The sequence below is a fragment of the Prinia subflava genome, chromosome 5 (assembly GCF_021018805.1).
Source record: "Prinia subflava isolate CZ2003 ecotype Zambia chromosome 5, Cam_Psub_1.2, whole genome shotgun sequence".
Taxonomy (NCBI): domain Eukaryota; kingdom Metazoa; phylum Chordata; class Aves; order Passeriformes; family Cisticolidae; genus Prinia; species Prinia subflava.
In genome coordinates this window covers 60,142,103-60,155,778 of record NC_086251.1, presented here as the reverse complement: position 1 = coordinate 60,155,778, position 13,676 = coordinate 60,142,103, and the positions used below count along the sequence as shown (strand labels likewise).

The 13,676-nt window shown below is 44.2% G+C and overlaps 1 protein-coding gene across 9 annotated transcripts in view; it reads left to right on the top strand.

The window, feature by feature from the left end:
• The window catches only part of KTN1 (kinectin 1), a 74,891-nt gene that overhangs the window by 32,858 nt on the left and 28,357 nt on the right, over nt 1–13,676 (top strand). For 7 of the 9 annotated variants that reach the window (XM_063399632.1, XM_063399636.1, XM_063399634.1 and 4 more), the window contains exons 7-18: nt 1,509–1,649; nt 3,517–3,623; nt 4,891–5,023; nt 5,981–6,068; nt 6,365–6,531; nt 7,156–7,224; nt 9,170–9,207; nt 9,782–9,872; nt 10,150–10,218; nt 10,939–10,976; nt 11,093–11,183; nt 13,394–13,462. In XM_063399632.1, coding sequence (XP_063255702.1) covers nt 1,509–1,649; nt 3,517–3,623; nt 4,891–5,023; nt 5,981–6,068; nt 6,365–6,531; nt 7,156–7,224; nt 9,170–9,207; nt 9,782–9,872; nt 10,150–10,218; nt 10,939–10,976; nt 11,093–11,183; nt 13,394–13,462 — 1,101 coding nt within the window. The remainder of the gene's footprint in view (nt 1–1,508; nt 1,650–3,516; nt 3,624–4,890; nt 5,024–5,980; nt 6,069–6,364; nt 6,532–7,155; nt 7,225–9,169; nt 9,208–9,781; nt 9,873–10,149; nt 10,219–10,938; nt 10,977–11,092; nt 11,184–13,393; nt 13,463–13,676) is intronic. The other 2 variants (XM_063399639.1, XM_063399633.1) reach the window with 1 other exon arrangement.

Sequence of the window (13,676 nt, the reverse complement as noted above, 5' to 3'; positions counted from 1 at the left end):
GCAGAGGGAGTGGATGAAGGAATCAGAGTGGGAAATGCTGATGTGGTTGGGGGAAAAACATCTGTAAGGTGGTGCTGGTAAAGGAGAGGCAGGAGCTGTAGAGAGGCAGGAGTCATCGGGATTTTTCCTATCTGGACTGGGGAAGGGAAAAGCTGGGAGAAAATGGATAAAAGCAAAGTTTCTGCATTGCTGAAGTATCAGGATAAACAAGGGATAAAGCTCAGCTTGACTGATAAAAGCTCTTATCTTCCAGTTCATGTGTTTCTCTGAAAACACTGTCAAAAGCTAAAGGTGCTTTAGGGTGCAGAATGATTCCTGCAGGGATCTTGATAAAGATAGTACCTGGAGAGGATAAATGAGAGCAGGAGCTGAGTACCTCAAGAGTCAGAGGTATTTGGCAAAACACAAACTGAGGAAAAGTTAATCATCCCAGGATCTCTGGTTCTGCCCTGGTTCTGGTTCTGTTCTGGTTCTGAGTTACTGAGAGCTGCAAGTGAATGGTGGGATTGGTGTAGGGATGCAGGAAGCTTCAGTGTCCTGGTGCCTTTCTTTTAATTGCATCTTAGTTAAAAAAAAAAAAATGGAGAAAGATTTGTTTCAGGCTGTCTGTATTGTATTTGCAGAAGTGGCTTAAAACCTGGAGTTTGATCTATAAGACAGAATAGCTTTTATTTAAACAAAAAGGTGAAAAATACTATAATTACTCCAAAGAGATGGAGGATGTTCAGGCTAATAATTTAGAGCACTTAAATTGTTTCAGAGCTCCCTGGCAGTGTTGGGAGATGTGTGGCTGAAGCTTGGGTGGTACAAATTCCTATTTGTGTGATGGGAGCAGTGAAAGCTGCACTTAAATGTTTTTGCTTACTACAGCAAGTGCATTTATATTGCAGAGGAGCAGCTCTCTTGATCTCTCAGGTGTCTGGGTTGAATTACTGGCTAATAAAAGATTAAAAGGCAATGTGTATTTTCATCTGAAAGCTGTAATATGGCATCATGCTGGTGGGATTCAGGGCTTCTCTGGCCTTTGTAGTGCACTAATAGCCCATCTCCTGTGGCAAAGCTGTTGGCTTTGCAACCTGCTACAGCAATTATTTTGCTCTAAAGTGCTCTATTTTGCCACAGTGCTTTCTTTGCCTGTGTTCTTCCATTTTACTAAACTGGGGATAAAAATCTAAGCTTTGTCCTCTGTGATATCAGTGGTTTTAGTTGTTAGGACTCTGTCATTTGGCCAGACCTGATGGAAATAAGACTCCCATCTCTTCTGAGACAACACAAGATCAGTGTTTAAATTGCTAAAGTTTTTTATAAATGTAACATTTATGATGATGCAGGATCAGCATAAAGTGTTGGAAGTTTGGTCTGGTTCTGTAAATCTGCTGAAGGAAGATTTGATGCTGACTTCAGTTTGATGCACACTTGCTGTGTTTTTAGCTCTCTTAAAGCCTCTTAGCCTTCAGGAGGCAGCAGTGGGTGACCTGTTTCCCTTTTCCTGCCCTTTCCCACCCCAGGAGCTGGTTGCAGAGAAGGAGAGGAATGGTTTGCTCACGGCCAAGATGCGCGAGCGCATCAACGCGCTGGAGAAGGAGCACGGCACCTTCCAGAGCAAAATCCACGTCAGCTACCAGGAGTCTCAGCAGATGAAGATGAAGGTAAATGCTCTGCCAAAACTGCTGCAGGTGATGCTCATGCACAAGCAGATGGGTGCTGAGAAATCACTACAAAACTTGGTGGCAGCTTCCTGATTTAAAGGCAAGGCAGGGAATTCTCACAGGTGACTTCTGTGGTGTGTAAAGCCCCGTGCTGGCCAGGCAGCTGCTCCCTGATCTAGTTATTTTTCCTTCCTGGTGTTCTGCTGAAATGTTATTCAATTAAATGTAAAGTCTAATTGAAATACTCGGCTTAAGGGAGCCACTAATGCTGATGATCATTTACCAGCAGATAAATGGCTCTAAGATTATAGTACAGAGTGAGAACATAGCATAATACACATGAAATATCATTGCCTCAGGGAGTGCTTTGCTGGAAATATTTGAAGAGCAGCCACTTGTATTTTTTTAAGACCCTTGTTACTTTCTATTGTAATTGCTTTATGGAGTGACCTTAGGAGGGTTTGTTTCTTCAGATTAAAAAGTTTAACTTAGGATTTTCCAAGGAAAATGGCCCATCTTATGCTTAGATTTCATTCTAATCATTCTTTCCTGTATGGATATCACAGGGTTAAGCCCAACACGTGAACTTCTCAACTTCAAAATTGTGTTTTGTGTCTTGGCCCTTTGGAGAGGAGCATCTCTGCAGTTTTGGAGCAGAGGAAACCTCCTTGGAACCTGTGTAGATAACTGGACAAGGAGAGGGTCTTGCTGCTGGCTGGGGAAGGAGACCTGGGCACACCTGGGAGACTTTAGCAAGTGCTGCTGCCTGAGGCTGAGCTGGAGAAAGGAAATATAAAAGATCCAGTCTGGTCCTGCTCCCTCTGCTGATGTGCTGCAGCATGGCAGAGGAACTGAAAAAGGTCACAGCTTCCAATTGGGTGGGGTTTGTGCCCCTGCTTCTCTTGGTATCTTGTTGGCATTAAAAAACAAAAGAGGCAAAGAAAACCCCCCCAATAAATGTCCAAGGCTCAGCTTGTTATGTTTGGTGGGGCAAAACTGAAGTTGGCTGCCCTACAAGGGACTGCTCCCTGCTGCTGTGGTTGTTACACAAACATTTGTTTGGATTTTCCAGTGTAAGAAATGCTCACTGATGAATCAGCCACTTGATGAAGCTGGGTTTTGGAATGGTGTCAGCCGTATCTACAGACTGGCACTGATAAAGAAAGAGTGTTGTGTGTGCTTGAGGATTTTCAGAGCAGACTTTTGGGCTCCAGGACCAGCTCTGCTGTGTGTGCATATGCAGAGTCCATTTTTTCCTCTTTGAATCCTGTGTTTTGATTTTGTTCACACTATTCTGAACCTTGAGTTATCAGGGTTTCTTTCTATCTCATTTTGGAACCTTGCTGAAAATCAGAATATTCAATGAGGACTAGCCTTTTGCAGTTTGCATGCTATGATCTGTGTATTGTCAGTTATTTGTTGCTTTTCCTGGTTTGTTGAAAGGAACAGCAAATGAGGATTATGTAATGATAATTCACAGCACGTTTGTTTTATTTCCCTTTGGAAAAGTAATATATTGGCATCCAGTTATTGAGAGATATCTCAGGTTATGTAGCTGAGCAATTGGTATTCTGAGTAACACTTACCTAGTCTTTTAAACAATAAAAAAGGTTGCCTTGCTAAATAGGTTGATGCACTGATATTAAAGGAAATTTGTGCTTTGATTTGAGCACAAGGGTCTCAGCAGCACAATTTAATTTAAGAATTGGTGTGTGAGGAAAGAGCCAAGTTTCCCCTCTCCCAAAAAATCCACTTAGTATTATTTATTGAAACTATTGTAATAGCTTACCTACTTCTACAAGCTTTTTTTGGTTTTATTGCTCCTTAGCCTAATCTTTTATGGAATTGGTATTTCTCTCCCCATCAGTTCCAGCAGCTCCGGGAGCAGATGGAGGCAGAAATAAGCCACCTGAAGCAGGAGAATGGGATCCTGAGAGATGCTGTCAGCACTTCCACCAATCAAATGGAGAGCAAGTATGTTGGCAGCTATTTGGGGCCCTGGGTGTTTTTGAGCCTCCCCTGAAGAGTTGTTCTGCCTTCTTCTTTATTCTCAAGTCCTTGGCTGTCTCTGAATTAGTGGTTAAACTGGGAACACAGATATTTTGGGCTGGACTGGTAGCTGGTGCTTTCAGAACAAATGATTACCTTTTTGTTTTCAACTTGAAGCCTGAGCTTTTAGGCTGTGGTGCTGAGGCTTTAAGAGAAAGAAGTGCTCAGGCACCTCTGGTGTTTTTGGCAGGCTGTGTATCCTTCCCCTGGGGCTTTGGGAGAGGAGCTGGTTGTGGCCTCCTGGGAGAACAGCAGCTCTAAACTTGCAGTGTCAATACCCTGCAGTTACTGATACTGCTGGGGTGGCACTTGGATTTATCTGCTGGTGGTGCACATGTTTGGAGAAACAAAAATTGTCTTTTGTGAGTTATGACTTGGGCTGCCCTTGAGCTGGCAGGGAGGATTTTGTGCCTTGTGCAGGTAAAAGCTGAGCACCGTGGTTAAGATGTGTAGAAGACAAAACTGACAGAATATCCTCTCTCAGATATTTATTACTGAGTGTCAAGTGCTCAGAGAAGGATGTGGAACCCTCATTTTATGTGTCCTGGTAATTTAAATGAAGCATCACTATCTTTCAGACAGTTATCCTGAAAAAGCTTTGATTCAAGCAAACTTGAGATAAAAATGAAATGCTTTTCACTTGCTTAGGCACAAAGGGGAGCCTCTTAAAATTCTCCCCTTGGGCTGAACAAATGCATCTTCTCTCCCAGCTGAGAAAGTGTATCAGATACTCCATAAGTTGATAGTCAGGTCAAGGCCAGGAGGCAACAAATAGTCTGAATAAAAATGTGTTCAGTGAGTAGTCCAGGAGGAGCAGTCCTGAGCAAGCCTGAGATGGATAATCCTTTATGGCAAGAGGAAAAGAATGGGAATTTCGATTTCCTTATGCTGAGCCTCTTTAGTTTACATCAGCCTGCCCAAATCTTTCCAGCCAGCTTGCAGAGCTCTTCAAGGAGCTGATGCTTGTGGCTCATTGCTGACCTTTTGTTCCTGACCCTGGTTTGGAGCTACCAACTTGATCAGGAGTGATGGTTTTGCTGCTGTGGCCAGGAGTACCTGACCCTCATCCCATTCCTAGGATAAAACAGCTCTAAAACCCCCCAAATCCACCCAGTGCAGCCCTTTGGTTGCAGACACAGGGCTTGGTGTTGCCATTTGAGTAGCAAACCCCTGTGGAAACGTTTGCTTGCAGGCAGTCTGCCGAGCTGAACAAGCTGCGCCAGGACTACGCCAGGCTGATGAACGAGCTGGGGGAGAAGAGCAGCAAACTGCAGCAGGAGGAGCTCCAGAAGAAGAATGCAGAGCAGGCAGTGGCTCAGCTGAAGGTGCCTGGGGTTTTCTCTGCCTGTCAGGTTGTGCTCAGGGTTTTATCTGAGCCGGGACGTGAGGCGTGTGGGAATTGCTTTGGCTGCTTGTTTCAGATGGGCTCAGCCAGCCTAGGGGTTTGTTTAATGTTTTTATTCAGTGCACTGGGTTTTGAGTGATTACAGACCTCCCTGGGAAGTGAAACTTACCTTCCAGGTAAATATCTTTTCAACATCACCAGTTAAGCTTTTTATTTTGCTTTCTGTGAGAGTACAATTGCAACAGGAGCTGATACTTCAGAGCCATTCATCCAGATGGCACTGTCCTTGTGTGGTTTTTATTTGAAGCTGCATGCTTTTGCTGAAATGTATGCTTAATTTTTAAAATAAATATACTTTTTAAAGAGTTAAAATGTAAGTGGACAGGCTTCTGGATGAATCTCTCTCTGTTTCTTTGGAAGAAAAACTCTTTTGCTTTTTTTTTTTTAAAGAAGAGAAAGTGTATTCAAGTGAGAATGTCAATCCAGAGTTCATGATTTCTTTAATATTTGCAATTAAATCTTACATACCAGAAGTTCTCCCTGCCTTTTGCCCTGGCAGGTGGAGAATTGGTATCTGGAGTTGAGATGTTTTAATTACTGGATGCAGATTTATGTGATGCTTGGCTGGTCTGGCTTCTGGTGTTAATTCTGAACTATCAGGGCAAAGATGCTACATTTTCATATTACAGAAACCATTCTGTTAAGAGCCTATAATAAAATCCTGTTCACAATTTGCCTTTCAAATTAATAGGCTAAACTAGTCTAGGAGGAGGATTACAGAGCACTCTGTCTCTCTGATGTGCCCTAATGGAAACAAGAAACAATTTCACTTCATTGCCATATGTTTGGGGAATAGCACTGAGGAGATGCACTCTGAATGCTTCAAAATAAATTAAAGGTTAGACTTCTTTTCATCAACTCTTTCTTCATTGTGAAGGTCCAACAGCAGGAAGCAGAGAGGAGATGGGAAGAAATCCAGGCTTATCTCGGGAAAAGAACAGCAGAACTCGAGGCAGCACAACAAGGCACGTACCACAGAATTCCCAAATAATGCTTACTGCAGGGCACTGGCTGTTCCCATTTGGGAAAAGAAAAGGGCATTATTGAGTCAGTGTCTTAAATAAAGCTCAGGTGAAGTCAGCCCTGCCTCAGCAGCCCTGGGGAAAAGGGTTTTGGGATCCCAGGTAGTCTGAATGCTGATGGGGGAGCTGAACCTTGTTGGAGTGAAGCTCTGAATCAGCCTCCCTGTTTACAGTGAAAATGATTTCCCCCAAAGTTAAATGTTGACTTCTGAATTAAAATCCTGACATTTCTGCTGCAGATGTGCAGAATAAGCTTGTGGCCAAAGACAATGAAATCCAGAGCTTGCACAGTAAACTTACTGATACAATGGTGTCAAAACAGCAGCTGGAGCAGAGGATGCTGCAGTTATTGGAGGCTGAGCAAAAGAGAGCTACCGAGGAGGACTCCATGCAAATGCAGGTGCAGGTAGTACTGCTCAAGTGTTTTAAGGGGTTTTTGGGGTTTTTCCTTTCATTTTGTGCCTGTGGAAACACAGAACTATCCCTGGAGTATCCCTGAAGCTGCTTTAGTAAAGCTTCCCCACTGAGTAAAGGATGAAAAATCCCTGCTTATGAAGTGAGACCCTGTGTGTGGTGCTTTGAGGAGGTGTGAGGCCACCTCACACATGAGAAGCACTTGGGGCAAGTCAGGAAAAGGTGCTGACCCCATTTCCCAAGCTGTGAAATGCTCCATGGTCTGGGGAACACCCTGGGAGAGCAGCCAGGAGCCTTTGGTGTTTGTGTGATCTCCCTGCTCCTGGCATCAGGTGCTGAGAGGCAGCGTGGACATAACTCTTGTGGGCTTCAGGAAAACCAGATGGATTGTGGTGGAGCAGGGAGCGTTTTTCCTTGATACAGAAGAGGTTCTGGGTGCTTCTACCTCAACTGGTTGGTTGTAGTGGGGAGAAAAAAACCAGCATCTTTTATAAAGTGTCTGACATGTAAATGCTGAACTGTTCTTACTAACATAATCATGGCTAAAAGCTAATCCTAGCAAAAGTGGAGTAGCTGCAGATCTCAGCCTGCTTTTCTTTCTGTGCTCTCTTACAAGGAGCTGATAGAGCAGAATGATGCTTTGAATGCTCAGCTTCAGAAGTTTCACTCACAAATGGCAGCCCAGGTACAGCATGTTCTCAGACTTTCTTTTGTAGTCATGACTTGTGAACTTTCATTAAAAATAAGACTTTTTGTAGCTGGGTGTGAGGTGTAATGCTGAAAGCAGAGACTTGTTAGCATCCTCTTTTCTAATGTTTCTTAAACTGTTTTAAAACTTCACGCATTTTTTTTGGGGGGGTGGGGATCCCCTTATTTCCTCCCATAGTGGCTTTCATTTATAACTAAGGGGTATAGTACCTTTTCAATGTTTTTTTTTCCTGTAGCTTTGCATGTCTACAATTCTGTCCTTTGGTTCTTTTGGTCTTTCTGCAGTCCCCCTGTGAACCACCTGATTGTGCTTTTTCCCTTGTGGTAACTCTGTCAAGCTGTCTGTTCATTTTAGTGCTGATTTCTGTGCAGAAGCAAAAACAAAATCACACCAAAACACCACCAAACCTGCACAGTGCCTTTCTCAGTTATTTTAATCTTTGAAATTTGGGGTTGACTAGTTTATTTGAGACATCATTTCTGTTGTGAACACTGTGTAAAGCCTCAGGATCACTGGAGTTGCCTCCATGTAGAGGAAGGTCACAGAAATCAGCTCAGAAAGGCTTTGGGAGCACAAGTGGAGGCTGTTCCTATGCAGTTGGGTGCTGCCTTCTTTTAATCATGGATGTGCTTGATGGAATTTGATTAAATTCAACATCAGGCTGAGAATCTGGTTTTGCTTGAAGTGCTTTAACCCATTGGGTGGGCAGAGTAGTGAGGGAAGAGCCACTCGAGATTCACAGCATCTTCATGGCCTGCTCCTCTCATCCCTTTAAGGGCTTTGGAAATAAATTCCTGGGGAATTTTTACTTTTTAGCTCTGAGTTACACAGGGAGGGTGCTGGAGGTTTGTGCTTTCCCCAGGTAGCCTCAACTGGCCATGAAAATTCAGGGATGTTTTTCCACCATGGACAGTGGGTGTGAAAATAACACTTTGGAGAAGTGAGCTGGGGCCATATCCTGCTCTTGGATATCAGGGGTGATGAAACTCTTTTAGTTATTAAGAGGGACTGGAATTGTGAACGTGGAAGTTCTGCCACAGTCTGCAGAGGTCCCAAACCCAGTGGGGTGGGTCTCTGTTGCCCTGTTGTGTGTGACAGCCTAGGGACAGGCTTCTTCCAGAGGGAAGAATGCCACCTGCTGATTTTTGTGGTGCTGTTTCTGTTCACAACACAACTCCTGATGCACTGGGTGGTGTTGCCTGGAACGCAATAATAAACAACATGGAGGCAGAGTCTTTAGTGAAAGCTGCTCTCCCCCGAGAAAAGAGGGCCCAGCCTGTTTATTTCTTTCCTTTTATAATTTTGTGGGTCTGGGAGCACACTGGTTCTTGGGGTTACTACCCCTTCACCCTACTGGCCATGCCAGCTGTCAACTAACATTGTTTTCAGGCTGGAAATATGTAAGCAAAGGACAGTGAACAAAAACAAGAAAGGTTGTTTATGTTCCAAAGCGTGAGAAAGTGAAAGACTGACCCTTAATATTGCAACAGTAGCTAAAAAACTGACTCCATCTTATAAGCAGGTAGAAGGCTTTAAAAAAATCTCAGAAAAACCAGGGCAACAGGGTGGGGTTTTCTTCTTTATTTATTTCATTTTATTTTCATTTGGGTGATTTATCAGCAGAATAAAGCACTTAGTTCCTGGGAGAGAAGTGCTGGTGATTCCTGTGACTTGTTTGAATCTAGTGAAGGGCAAATACTAGGGGTCTTTTTTCCCTTCATGTTGCATCAGGCCAGAGGGGAAGGGACATTGGTATGTGCTGGTATTCCTTCAATGTTCCTTAGCCAGGAAATAGTTGGAAGCATCCTGTGCCAGTTTAAAATAACCAGACAAATGCTATTCCTGGCTCAGTGCAGATGAGGATTCTTTGACTTGCTTTACTTCCAGTTATTTGTTTTTTGTTTTTTTTTTCCTCCTGCAGACCTCGGCTTCAGTCCTGGCAGAAGAACTTCACAAAGTGTGAGCATCCATTTCCTCTGGGATTTGGGAGGTGCTGCTGCCTTTTAGTGCCTGCCACCTTCCCTCTGCTCACGTGCAGAGTTTGGGAGGGACTGCTGAGGGAAATGTTGCTGTCTGTGCTTTTAACTTCTCATGAGATCAACTTGGGAGCTGGAAAACCACTTCCTACGGATTTCCCTTCCGTGTCAGGCCTCAGGTTTGGGCTCTGCTGTGGCTCTGAGCTGCAGAGAAAGCAGCATCTCCTCTGTTGTTTGTCCCTGCCTGTGTGCAGGAATGTGCGTGACTGTGAGAATTGTTGTCATTTGGGCTCTGGGGCTGTGCCAGGAGGTTTCTCCCTCTGGGAGATGGGCTGCTAGTTGTGTTTCAGAGCTAGGGAATGTCTCATAAATTTTTTGGCAAGCAGACAGCATTTAAAATGGAAAAGCTTTTGGACTCAGAGTGTACAGTCAGCAGGATTTGGAGTAGGAGCAGGACTGAAGGGCCAAGGGTGTATTTTGGGTTTAGCCTGATGCTTCCTGCACCTCTTCCATCCACATCTTCTGAGCTGATCTGTCACTGTTTCCCCCTTGTGCAGGATTGCAGAGAAGGACAAACAGATAAAGCAGATGGAGGACTCATTAGGCAATGAACATGCCAACTTAACCAGCAAGGAGGAAGAGCTCAAGGTATAATAAAAGCTTGTCAAATGCCAGCTGACCCAGGGAGAGGCTCTCTGGCTGTGTGCACAAAATGAAGCCCCCAAGGCTGCTGTCTTTGGGGCTAGAAAGAGCCTTTTCAGCTACAGGTCTGCTCTTCTAGGCAAGGCCAGTACTAGATGCTGGGAAAGCTGATAAGGAAACCTGAGGATTGTCCTTTAAAAAAATCCCCTGAAATTTCACCCTGGAGAGTGAAAGACTATCTCTGTATGAACTGCAAATACATTTCTTTTTTTCCTCTCTTCAGGTCTTACAGAATATGAACCTGTCCCTGAAATCAGAAGTACAGAAGTTACAGGCTCTGACAAATGAACAGGTAAAGCAGTTGTTTTGATTTTCCTCCCTTCCCAGTACCTATTCTGTTATAAATGCAAATGCAGATCTGTTGGCTTTAAGCAAGCCCTGCTTAAGCACATTAATGGTGTGAGGCTTCCGGATTGGGCTAATATCTGATCCCCTGAAGTTCTTAGAGCTGCTGTGAGGCCAAATTCTTCCCCCTCCTTCACCAGCAAAGTCTGGTACTTGGATATCCAAGTTCCTGAAGCATTTTGCGTGGTTGGTTTAGATTTTCAGGCACTCAGAATTCAGGACACTTGACAGGAGTGAGCACAGCTCTCTGTGAATGTGCAGACCTGGCATTTGCATGAAAGGTTCATAAACATCCCCCCAAAAAAGCCCCCAAAGCCCACAACTCCCCTACCACACCACAGAGATATTTCTAGAGCCCAACAAATTGCTGTCCCTGTGTTGCTGCTGTGTGGCCTGTTCATTACAGAAGTGGAAATGAAGTGTTTAATTAGAGATAATCCCAGTTGTCAAATGAATCTCTTGGAGATCGTCTTCCCTTTATATAATTGCATGCTTGTAGATTGGTGTTGTAAAAGTGCATGGAGACAAGCTTACCCCTTGCACTCTTGATTTCAGTCATGTGCTGAGAGGCCAAATGACTTGTTCTAGCTTTTTAATATTGGGGAATGAAAGGTTGATTGAATCATGTGATGTATCCTAAGTCTGTGTTAATCCTCTTTATATCTAGGCTGCTGCTGCACATGAGCTGGAAAGGATGCAGAAAAGGTAAATAGCTCTGGGATTTGATAAACAATGTTTATCAGTCTCTTATGTTCTTTTCAATGATGCTTTTAGTAAGACTTGGATGGGGAAATGTGTTTAACTGTTCTGCTGTGTCTCAGCATTCACATAAAAGATGACAAAATAAGAACTCTGGAAGATCAGCTTCGAGAAGAACTCACTCAGATTTCAAACACAAAAGAAGAATTCAAGGTAAGATACAGAACAGGTGTTTTTGTGCTTATTTTCAGTAAGTTTTTCCAGTCTCCCGAGGTTGTGGAGCAACTGTAGAACAGTGATATAAAACTGACCTTTGGGTGCTAAGGTAAATTACAGTACTGTGTTTGTCAGGCAGGAGCAATATGGGATGTCACAGTAGCAGCAGCAGCCTGTGCAGCACAGTGAGAGGTGAGGTAGCACAAGTTAAATGCAGTGTCTGGAGCTGTGGAGAGAGAGGGCTTTGAATTCTGCAAGAGGAGGTTGTACAGTAAGAGCTGTTGTGATTTCCCTGCATTCCACCTGCAAATGTGCTTTTCAAGGCCTTGGTGCTGTTTTTTGGAGCCTTTGTTGCTTGGATGATCATGCCAAGCCTCTGTTTTCTGTCAGGCAGTTGTAAAAATGCTTCTTTTAACTCTGCCTCTTTCCACGTTTTCTCATAAGGCTGCAGCTAAACTGCTGAGGCTTTTGTTCTGACATCTGGGCTCTGCACAGCAAAGCTGCTGCTTGTTTCTGGGTGGTGTGTGCAGAGAGCTGCTTAATTCCTCCTTGCCTTTTGCCACCCTGGACTTCTTCTTGTGAACCTGGGCTGTTGGAAACAGCCCTGCATCCTGAGAGAGGTGCTGACTCCATCCTTTGACTCCCTGAAAGCCTGTGGTGGGTGCTGCTGCTCCTCTGATGTTTGTGGTGTGAGGTCAGTCCCTCTGAACCTCCCCCTGTCACCTTGGTGAGTTTGCTGGGGAGGAACAGAGCGAGTGGGCAGTGGCAGAGGCAGGATGCTTTTGTAGGAGAAGCCTCTGGAGTCTCCTGGAGCTCTTTGAAGCAGGTAGTAAACTTGATTCTTGTATTAAAGTGACACTTTCAAAGAGATTTTGATGACAGCCCCTTGCCAAGCCTGTAGTTTCTCTAAGCCGTCAGAGGGTAAGAGGGAAGAAGTTTGTTCAATTAATGGAATAGGAAACAAAGTACAGTTTCAGTTGATTTTTGGAATAAAGCTGTTGACTGAATCTTCAGTGAAGCATGTGCTGGGTCACAGGGGCATAAAGAGTGGAAAGGGGAGTGGGAAGAGGTGGCAGGCTGGGCTAAGTGGGCAAGTCTCAAGTTAGTGACACTCTCAGGGCTTTCAGTGTGGTGGAACATTATAAAGTAGTAGGTGAGGTGAAAATGAATGTGAGAAGGAATATGAGCATCTTTTAGTGATGGTTTCTGTAGTAACTGTTACCCAGGAAAAAGGCCTTAGAAGGGTTGTGAATGGTTGTGTGCTGTAATCAGTGCTAAGTTATGGCAAAAATCACCTGCAGGCAGATCCAGCAGTTCTGGGGAAGTGAGCAGAGAGCTGAATGCAGATCATCATCATCATGATGGTGCAGAAATGCACGGTGTGCTCCCAGCATGAATATTCTGTGCACTGCTGCTCTCCCCTTCCTGCTCTCTTTGATCCCAAACAGAAACCAGAGCAGTGCTGCTCTAAATGCTTCCACCTAAGGAAGTGCTGCTTTTTTCCCAGGCACATGAAAGAGGGAGAAGCCAGGTTCAAAACAGAGCATCACTGTTGCTGTCCCTTGCTGCTTGTGCTTTCCCTGTAAGGCTTTGGGGCTGGGGCACAGAGCACATGTCCTGCTTTTCACTTCTGTAAAGCACCAAGCAAATCTTCAAAACACAAAGCAATAACAGAGGAGGATTTTAAAATCCTGTCTGTTAAGGGCTGCTGTGACCATTGTGTGCAGCAGGGATGCAGGAGGAGAGGCAAAGTCTGTTTGTCCTCCCCACCCTCCTCTTCCCAGCCTTCAGTGGGACCTCTCTGCTGCTGCACTGCCAATTCCTTGCTGTGCAAGGGGATCTTGGACCATTTGCTTGGCCAGAGGAGGGTTTTGTAAGAGGCAGTTATCAAATCTTGATGCTGATGCTGCTTTAGGAGGAAAATGCATTTTTTTTTTCTGAGCTTCTCACATTTGGTGCTGTCTGATTTTCTGCCAGGGAATGAAGATGGTAACAGCTGAATTTCTCATGGGAACGTAAGGACAATACTTTTGTCCTTAATACAGAAAAGCAAGACAGAGAAGGAAAGGACTCTTTGTAGTCCTGTAGCTTCCAAAGAGCTCTCTGTAATGACTTCTGTGCTATTTAATTGCCTCTTTGCCATTATGGAAGAGCTGTATTTAGGCTCTGCAGTTCTGAACTGATAAAATGCCTCAATTTTCTTCCAGGTTCTGAAGGATCAAAACACGGCTCTGCAGGCTGAAGTTCAGAAGCTGCAGACTCTCCTGTCTGAGCAGGTACAGCCAGTGTTTGCCGAGCTTTTATCAAATATCTTCTGTGCTTTTAATTTCTTCAGTATTTTTTCTTAACCTGGCTGTAGGCTGAGCTGGTTGATGTCAAAACCTGATTTTTTTTAGATATTTTCTCTTCTATCGTGGGTCAAGTAAGGCAGTTGTGACTGTCTTGTAGACCTAGTCAAGAGTGTCTGAATGAAATCTGGATTTTTTTTCC